At 45.2% G+C, this 12,122-nt stretch overlaps 1 protein-coding gene across 3 annotated transcripts in view; it reads left to right on the forward strand.

Annotated features, from left to right (window-relative positions):
- The window catches only part of IQCH (IQ motif containing H), a 54,204-nt gene that overhangs the window by 36,532 nt on the left and 5,550 nt on the right, over window positions 1-12,122 (forward strand). For all 3 annotated transcript variants that reach the window (XM_030281777.4, XM_030281780.4, XM_012575474.5), the window contains 5 exons: window positions 1,272-1,392; window positions 2,315-2,601; window positions 7,924-8,094; window positions 10,566-10,691; window positions 11,226-11,287. In XM_030281777.4, coding sequence (XP_030137637.4) covers window positions 1,272-1,392; window positions 2,315-2,601; window positions 7,924-8,094; window positions 10,566-10,691; window positions 11,226-11,287 — 767 coding nt within the window. The remainder of the gene's footprint in view (window positions 1-1,271; window positions 1,393-2,314; window positions 2,602-7,923; window positions 8,095-10,565; window positions 10,692-11,225; window positions 11,288-12,122) is intronic.

Here is a 12,122-nt window from a genome sequence, read left to right on the forward strand (position 1 = left end):
GCTCTCCTGCGTGCAGAGTTAATCCCAGATTCCCCATTTGTCCAGAGAAGCTGTGGCTGCCCCTGGATCCCTGGAAATGTCCAAGGTTGGATGGGCTTGGAGCAGCCTGGGGCAGTGGGAGGTGTCCCTGCCATGGCAGGGGTGGCACTGGATGGGATTTAAGTTCCCTTCCCCCCAAAACCATCCAGATATTCCAATCATTGCTCCATCCTCCTCGTGCTGGTAGGCAAATCACAGCGGAGTCATTTTGGATTTGCATTTTTGGTTCCTTTACATCATGTGCTCCGTGACAAAGCCCATCTCTACAAACTCACCGCTCCGGAAAAACAGCTTTAATTTTTTATTTGCTATTCTTAGCTGTCAGCCATGAGGTTTCCTCATGTTCCTCCAGAGCCTGGGACGAAGTGATTGTGGTTGAGGACATGGAGCAGAGGAGGGCTGGTCATTGCTGCAGCACGGGGTGCAGAGGAGAAGGGATGGAAAACAGAGGGAAGAGCCCCAGGGGAGCAGGGGAGGCTCAGGAAGCAGCAAGAAAAGGAGCCTGAAGCAATCCAGTCAGGGTCCTTGCACTTTATATGCTCCCGTTCTTCTGGCACTTTGGGGAGCAGTAAAAGCAGAGCAGTTACTTGCTGTATTTAATGGGGCTGGGCTGTGTGTGTGATAATAAAGAATTTAAAACTAGGAAAAAAGCCTGCTTTAGCTGTGGAGTGACTAATCAAATTCCACCAAAGACACAGGCACTTGGGAATTTCTTACAGATATTTTGCAGATTTAAAAGGATATCTCCTGCTTTAGAAATGCTTTTGCTTGATTATTCCTATTTTTTTTTTTCTTTTTCTATCTAAAGGGTATTTGGGTTGATAGAAGAGCTTAAAATAGAACCAGCAAAACTATTGCTGGCATATGTGACTATTTCAATATGCTGCTTCAAAATACAAGCAATGTACAAGTTATTGACTGCTGCTATTGATCCCAAAGCAGTTACCAAGTACTTGGCATTTTCGGATGCCAGATCCAATTATTGATATAAATTATAATGCAAAAGATGCTGTGCTGAGAGGGGGATTGGCTTTCAGAGAAGGACAGTTTGCAGAAGGAGGGAAAAGGAGCAAGTAGAAAAATTAAAAAAGGCTTCCTGACTGTGGGTAAACAGTAACCACATTTTTTTTTTTTTTTTTTGCCTGTTGGAGGCCTGGTTTTTAATCACCCCACAAGCAGTTTTCATTTCTGTAGTAAAATTGCTTGTGGTTCTATTTAATTTGTTTCTGCAGGAGCTAGCTTTGGTGAAGATCTCCCAGGAGCTGCCGGGCCTTTTAGCACAGCACGTACAGCCAGTCAATGAGAAACGATTCCCTACATGGGAAAAATTCCTCCAAACATTTCTTACTCAAGGTAAATAAGACTGCAAAGTCGCTGGGAAGTGTTAGAAGGAGTAATTATGCCATATTGTCTGCCATATTCTTGTTAGTCTTGGGCCCATTTAAATATTTATCTCCTTTTATTTCTCCATTATGCTTCAAATGTTCATTTACCAATGAATTATAGGCCACTGTTCTGTCATTCATTTGTCCTATCCAAGCTTCTACTCCATATTAATCCTGGATTCTGAATCCATGAGCACTAACTCCTTAATCCTTGGGTGCTGCACCAAAGGCTGTCACATTTGGGGAAAGGTTTTAGGGAATTCCAGCACGTGAGGTAAATGTGAGAATATTTAATATATAGATTTGTTTATGGATTTCTTTATGGGAGAGACAATGATGAATCAAAGCCTTGAAGGTATTTTTCTTTTTAAATAATGCCACTTAACACATCTAGTACCAATCTTATTACATAGCAGTTTATCCCAGCAAACTGGGTTATGGCATTACATGCAAGAAAAAGGCAAATCCAGAATCCCCTTGGGGATTTTCCTATGGCAAACCATGCTGGAAGTTGTTATTTCCATGCCAAATTCCTCCTATGGGTGAATGCCACAGGCAGACTCTTAGATAAGACCATTACATGGATGGGAGTCTCCAAGATGAGCTCACAGCAGGAGTTCCCATCCCCCAAATCCCAACATTGCATTTCCCAGCTGTTCTGGGCTGGTGTTGAGCAGGATTCACTCCTCCCACCCCAGAGCCAGCTGTGGGATTGATCCACTTTGGAAGTGGGAATGAAAAGCCACTAATGAAACTCCTTTCCCCTCCAAGAGATCCACGACTCTGGGTCTGCTGCTCCCCTTGCACTGATTTATTTGCTGTATCTCCAGTCCCCCCTGGAGCTCCCTCCTGCTGGACTGGATCCCAAGAGAATTCCTTTCCAATTCCAGGGGGGGTGATCGAAGCCTTCCCGGCCTCGGGCAGCGTCACCAACGTGACGGTGGATCTGCTGATAGAGCCAACAGGGGAGGTGACACTGCTGTCATCTGGAGATCAGCTCCACGCTGAGGGGCCCCTCAGATCTTCTGGCACCACCATCCCACAGCGTTCCGTGGATCCTGAGGTTCTCAAAGCTCTCTCCTTGAAAATTGGGGAGGCCTGTAAATCCAAAGGAGTGCTCGGCTACTTCTCCGTGGACTTTGTGGCTTTCACCCATCCCCAAACGGGGGAGCAGCAGGTGAGTGGGGCAGGTTTGTTACCTCACCCTGTCTCCCCGAGACTGAGAAATTCCAACTTTCCCATGGAACTCCAAAAAAATAGCAGGAGAAAGCTTTGCCCTTTGGAACAAACAATTTCCAAACTGTGGGGCACGTCAGCATGGGGGTATTCTCACAGCACCAAATGCAGACCTGAGGCTTCTCCTTGTTTTTCCCCTCTCCTGACATTGTTTTCTTCTGGAATCTTCACTGAGGATCTCAGTGTTTAGGATGTGTTTGACTGTAAAAGGGAACATCCCTGGATTTTAAGGCTGTGGGGAGCTGAGGAACTTTGAGGTTTTTGGGAACTGACAGCACTGTAAGTGTAGCTGTGGTGAACCAGAGATTCAGAATAATCATGGAATCATGGAATGGTTTGGGTAGGAAGGATCCTTAAAATAATCTCATTCTAACAGCCTCCACTATCCCAGGTTTCTCCAAACTCCCTCCAGCCTGGCCTTGGACACTTGCAGGGGTGCAGGGGCTGCCACAGCTTCTCTGGGCCCTCCCAGCAGTTTGGGAGCTCTGGAAGTCAGATCCCAGTTACATTTGACTCCCAAAGTGGATGTGCACAGGCACTGTAATCAGAATTCTGGGTGAGCCATACTGGACAAGTCCCATGGAAAGTTCTTTAAAAAGATGAAGGGATGACATTGTCACCCACAGAAATCCAACAGGAGTTCTGCCAAGTGCTCCACTCAGGCCAGGAGGTCACTGAAATGCAGGAGTGCTTCCTGGATTGTTGAGGTTGTGACATTTCCTGGCACAAACAGGGACACATTAAATCATTTATTGATTCTTGTGGCTTCTTAGAATTCCTCTCTGTTCCATCTTGGTTTTCTTCCCTTGTTCCCAGCTAATTTTTACCTTAACATTTCCTATGTTTATCAGCATGTGCCACAACTTTAACATTATTTAAGCACAGGTTTTTAAATTTAACTGGATATGGAGGCAATTAATGAGGCCATCTGTCTTGGGAGAGAGAGATCACTCAAAGGCTTGTGTTCCTGAAAGCACCATTTTTTTGGCAAACAAGAAATCCTATCAGCCCCTTGGATCATTTGCTCACTCCTTCCACAAGTGTCCCCTTGAATGCAGTGGGTGGGAGGCTCAGATGCATTTCCTGGAAGTACAGGATACTCAGGAATTCTTTCCAAGTGTGTTTTACAGAAAATACTGATCTTTGGAGCACTAGGAGAAAAGGATGGCTAAGGAACAGCATGTGTTGTCATACAACTCAGGGGGAAGACAAGATCCAAGGGGCAGGGAAAGCTGGGACTCCACACAATTCCCTGTCTGCCTCAGGAATTTGTTTCCACCTCAGTTTCAGGCACCTGTGCCTTGATCCTGAGGGAAAGGGAGGCTCTGTTTTCAGTGCCTTTAGGAGGAAGTGGAGGTGCATCATTTGGAGTGAATCCCTTTGAGGGATTCCCACTTTATTTTCCACAATGATCATTCCAAGCAAAGCCTTGGCCCCTCAGAGTGAAATCCTGCCCAGACTGTCAGATCCCAGCAGGGAGCTGCACCCAAATAAACCCACTGCACTGAGTGGGAATATTTAAACACATTGACTTCCTTACATAATAATTTAGAAAAGCAGGATTGTAAACCACCTTTTCCATGGGTCTGATGGCTTTTGCACAGCCCCAGCCTCTCCCAGCAGTAGAGAGGGAATAATTAATTGGATAAAGTGCTGAGGTTGGACAATTCCCACAGCATCCCAAGGTCTCTCCAGGCAGAACATAACACATTTTTATGTCCTATTTTCCAACAAGAGCCACGGTGTTGACATCAGCCATCTCCCAACCCTTTACCCAGCAGGACAGAGGAGTTGCAGAGCCCTAAAATCAGAGTTTTTGGGCGAGCCCCAGCCCATGCCAGGAGCTGCCACGAGATGGCAGCCGGATGAGAGCTGCCAGCGCCGCCCCAATCAATCCTGCAGGTTTGCAAAGTCATAAAAGCCACTCTCTTTCCAAAGCCCCAGCTGCATTAATATTTTACTAATTGACATTTTTACAGTATCACTCAAGCTCTTCTTTAAGACTAGCACGGGTGCTCTTCACGACAACGCAGCCGTCGATAGCAGCAGCAGATAAAACAGCTAAACCAGAGAGAGCCCAGCTGTAATTTAGGAACTCTTTAAGAATTTATGTTTCCTTCCCTTCTCAAGTTCACATTCTAAAGCTGAAGCGTTTTTATGGAAGCTGTAAAGAATTCCAGCATAATTGTGACTTTATTCACTGGAGATGTCTTCAGCACAAAGCGCTGGCTCTGAAGCTGTGTGTGCCAAAGGAGAATCCCCTGGAAGCAAATGTTGCCTTGGATAAACAGCCAGCAAGTCTTGCAGGATGTATTTCTAACTCAATTTTTTCCATTGGTGGGATTCTGGAGAGTCCTAATCTGTTCTGTGTTTAGCTTGATCTAAAACCAGTCTTAAATCTATCTAAAATCATAACTACTGCCTCTACCTTTGGACTCTGAAAATCAAATATTACTTCTAAGGCGTTCTGTTCCAGTTTAATTTATGAACATAAATTCTGAAATTCCCCACATTTCAGATGAAAACTCCCTGTGTTCTGCTAATTTGCCACGCAATCCTGTCAGGATTTGACACCTCCAATTATAAATGTTCACCGTTCCATCCGTGCCCTTTTTGTGTATGCTCAGAAAATGGGGCTGGGCTCAATAATAGATGTTTGTTAATCTGCAGGATTGTACCATTCTTTACTTAAACTTCACCTTTGCACAGGTCATCTCCTAAGAGCTCCTGATTTACTGGAGGAGATGATTTATGTGGCCACCCCTTGTCCAGGCCCTGTGTTCTCCCATTTCTGTAGCAGCACAAAGGGGATTTAAAGGACATTTTTGTGTTTCCATGGCAAAAGGGAATCCCCTGCTAGGATAAAGCTGGAAAATCTTGTGCCATCTGATCCTCCTTCCTTTCTCCCCCACGTCAGGGATGTTCTGGGACACATCCAGGGCAGGAGGGGACATGGCCACAACCACTCAGAGAGTCCTGAGCCAGGAAAACAATCCTTGGGGGTGATCCCAGCTGGCACCAAGGAGTGACCATTTGGCTGCTCTGAGTTCCAACAGGGGTGGTTCAGCCCCAGGCTCGGGGATGAAAGGAGGTGGACAGGTGGCTTCCTGCCATGTTTGCCTTCCTCCTCCTTCTCCTCCTCCTCCTCCTCCCCACACCTTATACTGGAAAATGCAAAATATTACAATGACTTTACCTAAGGAGGGCATGAAGCTCAAGGAGGTTTTGGAGCTCTCCTTTGTGACAGCAGGGGAGGGGATGGACACCTTCCTTCATCCCCCCTGTAGATCCAAACTCTTAATTTCGTAGGCAGCAGCAGAAATTGGGTTGAGATGATGAAACCACACCCAAAAACGATTTAATCCCCTCTGTATACAAACAGAAACACCTTAAACCACTATTTGGTCAATCTCATCATTTCCAGCACGAGGTTGCCCTGCTAAAAGCTTTTTCTGTTCCTCCCTGCTCTCCCATCCCTCTCCTTGGGCAAGCTGGAGCCATTCCCTGGAGCAGGGGGTCCAGGAGAGCTCTGTCCTTCCCAGAGCAGCTCCTGGCACGTGCCAGCGGGCACTGGAGCCAGCCTGGCACGCTGGGGCTTTGTTTAGATGTGTGAAATGGATCACACAACTAATTAATGCGTTTTTATCTCCATCTGAAATGAAAACAATGTCATCTGCTCGTGTGTTAATTGTAGGCACTGACCAGGTGGGATCTGGGGAGTAACTCCTGCCCCACACCTGGTAGGGTTTGTGTGAATCCCTGGGAGTTGGGAATGGATTTATCCACTGCTGATGGCTGCTTAGCTTTGCCAGGCTGCTTTGGTAATGTTTTATCTGCTGGTAAATCCTCAGCCCATTCCCTGCATTTTGCTCTGGGACTCACTTCAGTCACGGGGATGTTTTGGCTTAATGTTTTTTATGGCCCCCTTTCAGCCCAGCTCTCCTTGTGCTCAGCAAAGCTTCCAGTTGTGGCTTTTGAGGTAGGTGTAATATCAAGGTCTGGATTAAAAGCAAACACTTCACTTGGAGCCAGTGAACAGCCAAGATTTTCAGTCCTTGGTTCCCTCACGCAGCTCTGCCCCTTCTTTCTGAGGGCAAAGTTTTCATTGAGAGTGTAAAACCCAGCTCAGACAAGATCTAGGGTATATGGACACAGATTTGTTGATAATATTTATCAAAATTAATGGAACACTCCCACAATGTGAATAGTTTATAATTATTATTTGGCTCATTGAAAAGGTTGGCACACACTGGAAAAGGAGAAATGGACAGCAAAGTTCTTCCTGTCTTGCTGAAGTGATGATAAACAATAAATTATTGAAGAAAATTAAGTATTATAATTGGGGAACATTCCCCTATTACTAAGTAAAGCCAGCCATTAGCATCCAATTTGCATTTTAGACCGTGCAGCAGGAAATATTTAAGTTGACAAATAGGATATTTAATACAGCAACAGATACTTGGCAGTTAGACATTAACAACTGTTACTGGGGTGATTTATTCCCCATTATCCAAAGGGCATTACTCTGTGCATATGATTCTGAAATTAACTCCAGTTTTCCAAGAGGCCTTGGCTGCCTGACCCCTTAATATCCTTATAATGAGTCCATTTACCATTCCAGGGCTGAGGCAAGTTGTTCACTGGGAGATTTGTTTTAAGGGGTCCTCTGTAGGGCAGCTCTTGGTGTGTGGGAACATTTCTCACAGGCAGGGTAGGCACAGGGATTTTTGAAGTGAGAAAAACTCCTGGGAAAGCCAAGCTCTGGTTATTGGGGTGGAGGAGCCATGCAGAAGCAATCCATGGTGCTTCCCTCAGCCTCCCTGAAAGATTACTTCTGAAGTTACAGAAGAGTTCTGGTTGTTCCTGGTTGGAAGTGGTTTGTGGAGTCACAGAATCCCAGAGTGGTTTGGGTGAGAAGGGACCCTAAAACCCATCCAGTGCCACCCCTGCCATGGCAAGGACACTTTCCACTGTCCCAGGCTGCTCCAAGCCCTGTCCAGCCTGGCCTTGGGCACTGCCAGGGATCCAGGGGCAGCCACAGCTGCTCTGGGCACCTGTGCCAGGGCTGCCCACCCTCACAGCCAGAATTCCTTCCTCACATCTTCATCACTGCCAACCCTGCCCCAGCACCAGGGAGCCAAAAGCAGGAATGCCAACACAGAGGGCAAAACCAGGCAGAGATGTTCCTTTACAATTGCTGCGTTTCACTCTTCTTCTTGTTCTTTTTAATTTATTTGAATGCTCCTCTTTGGTTTTTGATTAGGTGTGGGCAACAGACCTTGACCTTTGCTACAGTGACCAGCTGGCCCTGAGTCAGCTCCTGGTGTACCTGACAGATGGAAATCTGGATTGTGGCTCCAGCATCCTGCAAGCACCTCTGGGAGCAAAGGAAAGCAAAAGCCAACGGGTTCAGCAGCACCAGAGGACAAAACCTGTAAGCAGTGATGTGTTCCCAAATAGAGCCATTCATGGAACCATTCCCAGTTCATGTTCTGTTCTAGAGGAGCTGAATCTGCTCCCTTCAGGTTTGAAACTGCTGCTCTTGGATTTTGCCAGGTAATAATGGATTTTACCAGTCAATAACAGCACAGTAGGAGTTACAGTGGAACAGCCTCATCCCTACAAGTGCCCAAGGCCAGGCTGGACGGGGCTTGGAGCACCCTGGGATGTCCCAGGTGTCCCTGCCCATGGCAGGGAGTGGAATCAGATCAACTTTAAGGTCCCTTCCCACCCAAATATTCCAGAAAATGGGAAGAAAGGTCTTTAGAAAAGTCAGCCTAAAAAGTGTCTGTCTGTGTACATACACGTATGGATAGAAAACAAAACCTCTGCCACATTTTGACAGAAGATTCACAGCTCCCTTTTTTCCATCCGTAGAGGAGGGAATGTATCACCATTACAAAAATGTCATGGAGCTGTAATTTAGAGGTTAACGAGCTCTTGAGCCATTGTTCTCCTCAAGCAACCACTTTTAGTTGGAGAAAAGTAAATTAGATCTGATTAGTCCCAGTAGTCCAAGTTCTAGAAATGAAAAGTAATCAAGTAGCAACTTTTTTTTAAAATTAAAATTATATCAGAATTAACATAAATTGTTATTATATGCTTTATTTTTAATTCTTTCTGTATTTCTGAGATTTTTATCTCCTGAAGAGTTAACTACAAGACTGCAGTCTCCCAGGAAAAGAGAAAAAGAAACAAACCAAGAGACAAATGTTTTTACTGCACATGATCTGTAATGAATGATTAAGTAAAACACTTTGTGTAAAATTATGATGTTAATAATGATTCTGTCCCTTTTAATTTATTAGATATTCTCCATGCTGGTAGGGCTGATTTTGATAAAACGGAGCAGCCCCGCAGTTTGTGCGAGGATTTTATTTTTAGAACTCCTTCTTTGAAAGAACAAATTTCCTAGATACTGCTGCTCCTGTAATTATGTACAAAACCAATCACTCATTATAGTTAGGATACATTATCTTCTAGACAGATGAGGCTAAATAAGCAACACATTAATAATTCATCCTGCAGTTCATTATGCATGTGTATGCATGCTTTGTAGCTGAAATAAGCACCTCATCAACCTGATGCCAACCCTTAAACAATAGTTCTGTGTTATTGCAGCCACATTCAAGTTTACGCTTGTTAAACTGCTGCTTGGATTATTTTATCAAGCATTCATTTATTTGTGGTCCCCTACTGCAGAGAAACAGATTTTGGAAGCTCCTTTTTTAAGTTAATGACTTGAGCAATGGGTGTTATTAATTCTCAGAATATTATAAACATGATTAATTTTCAGGCAGAGATGTATTAGATCAGGATTTCAGCTATGTCAACTTAAATGAGTCAATGTCAAAACAAATATCATTTTAGGGAAAATACTGTGAATTACAGGCTTTGATGTGCAGTGTCCCTGCTCCCAGGGACATTAAAAATAACACCAGGAGAGCCCTGGTTTAGAACAGCTCTGCTCAGAGCTCCTCAAAGCAACATCTCTGTTCTTCTGGCACTGGTGAGAGTTTAAACTTGATGCAGCACCGACCTCTATCCAAGGGGGAGAGAGGGCAGGGTCAGTGGGAATAAATATTGGGAATAAATTCTCCCCTGGGAGGGTGGGCAGCCCTGGCACAGGTGCCCAAAGGAGCTGTGGCTGCCCCTGGGTCCCTGGAATGTCCAAGGCCAGGTTGGATTCAGTTGTCTCACAGGGCTCAGTGACCACTGGAGCTGTGCAAACACCAAAATGTGGTTCATAAAGAGCAATTCTGTGGATCTGATCTAGCAAACAGGGGTTTATGGAAATGTCTGTGTCCAGCAGAGCCTGTGAGGAGCAGGGGTTCCTCCAAATGGAGCCTTGCTCCACACTGAGTTCACTGGCAAAAAGCCATTTATGGAATCACAGAATCTCAACATGGTTTGGGTTGGAAGGGACCTTAAAGCTCATCCCATTGCACCCCTGCCATGGCAGGGACACCTTCCACTGTCCCAGGCTGCTCCAAGCCCTGTCCAACCTGGCCTTGGGCACTCAGGGATCCAGGGGCAGCCCCAGCTTCTCTGGAAAATCCCTTCTGGAAAACCAGGCCTCCCCACCCTCACAGGGGGCACTTTTTTCCCAATATCCCACCTAGTCCCACCTTCTATCAGTTTGAAGCCATTTCTTGTCCTGTCCCTCCATCCCTTGTGAAAAGTCAGTCAGTAATTTAGCATTTAGCTGTTGGGTTCTGGTATGAACTGGGTGACAATGAGAAATCCTGGGTGAAAAGTCAGTATTTAGCATTTAGCTGTTGGGTTCTGGTATGAACTGATGTGACAATGAGAAATCTTGGGTGAAAAGTCAGTAATTTAGCATTTAGCTGTTGGGTTCTGGTATGAACTGGGTGACAATGAGAAATCCTGGGTTGTTCTCTGCAGCCTGCCCCCAGCAGCCCCTGGTGTGCCGTGGCCAGCAGCCAGCTGAGACATTCCAGCCTCTCAGGGATCTCCTACAACCTCCTCCTCCACATCTGCAAAGCTCGTGGGATTGGATTTGACCTCCAGGTACGAAAAGGAAAGATGAGGAAATGTGATATTCGTTCTGCAGAAGTTGTGTTTGGAAATTATTTTATGATAAAACCACTTCTAGCAATGTAAATCATAAATCATGGAATTGTTGGGTTGAAAAAGGCTTCTAACATCACACAAACATCAACCCACCACCCCCATGTTCATCACCAAACCACGTCCTCAAGGGCCACATACACCTGGTTTTCTTTCAATTTAAGTGTGTGTAAGACTTTTAGGGGTTAACCAGATTCTTGATTAAAATACCTGTGTAAGGAGATAATTTTAAAGATACTTTTGACCATCTCTTACTGCTTTGGAGCCCAAATATTTGCTGTGGAATAAACTCTGCTGCATTTATTGTATTCTCTACAATAAGTTAGGGCAATAATCTTTTTAAACTGAGCAAGAATTCCTTGCACACAATCCCAAACCAGCCCTCCTTAATTTGGCTTTGTACTTACTGTAACACATTCATTACAATTCCCACTATTTTAGGAATTAATAAAGCAATTTTGTCTTAATTAACAGGAAAAACAGGGAACAGTTTTTGTGCTGTATGAAGACCAGAAGCGACACAGCCTGGGAATGATGTAAGTGTGGAGTGTCCCTAAGCCAGGGTGACAGAGAGCTGGGGACACCCTGGGAATGATGGAAGTGTGACTGTCCCTAAGCCAGGGTGACAAACACAACCTGGGAATGATGGAATTGTGACTGTCCCTAAGCCAGGGTGACAAACACAACCTGGGAGTGATGGAAGTGTGACTGTCTTTAAGCCAGGGTGACAGAGAGCTGGGGACACTCTGGGACACAGATTGGGAATGATGGAAGTGTGACTGTCCCCAAGTCAGGGTGACAAACACAACCTGGGAATGATGGAAGTGTGACTGTCCCTAAGCCAGGGTGACAAACACAACCTGGGAGTGATGGAAGTGTGACTGTCAAAATAACGAGTGAGGAGCTGAGGCTGTGCTCTCAGCCTGTTCTGTATTCCTTTGATGCTGCAGCTATTTCATTAATGACCTGGATAACAAAACAGCTTCTTCAAGTGCTGGATCTGCCTGCAAGTGTTCTGGAGGGCAGGAATAGAATTCAAAATGATCTCCTCAAATTGAAGGGACAATATGAGAAATAGAATTAGGTTTGGTTGGAACCAGGTGGAAGAAATTACATTTAGAGAGCAGTAGTGAATATGAGGAGCAAGGAGGTTTTGGGAACAGGATCTGTGAATTAAACAATGTCATGATCCTGTGGAAAAAGATAAACAGTGTATCTTGGGAGATGCTGGAAGAAATCCTGCTGTTCTGTGAGAGGGAGGCAATGAAAATGTTTAGAGTTCTGGAGAGCATGACTGACATGGAAAGACTAAAAAGGAGAGGGAGGGCAGAAACGGGATCTGCTAACCATCTCCCAGCACAGAAAAAGCCT

The sequence above is a fragment of the Taeniopygia guttata genome, chromosome 10, assembly GCF_048771995.1.
Source record: "Taeniopygia guttata chromosome 10, bTaeGut7.mat, whole genome shotgun sequence".
Classification (NCBI taxonomy): Eukaryota; Metazoa; Chordata; class Aves; order Passeriformes; family Estrildidae; genus Taeniopygia; species Taeniopygia guttata.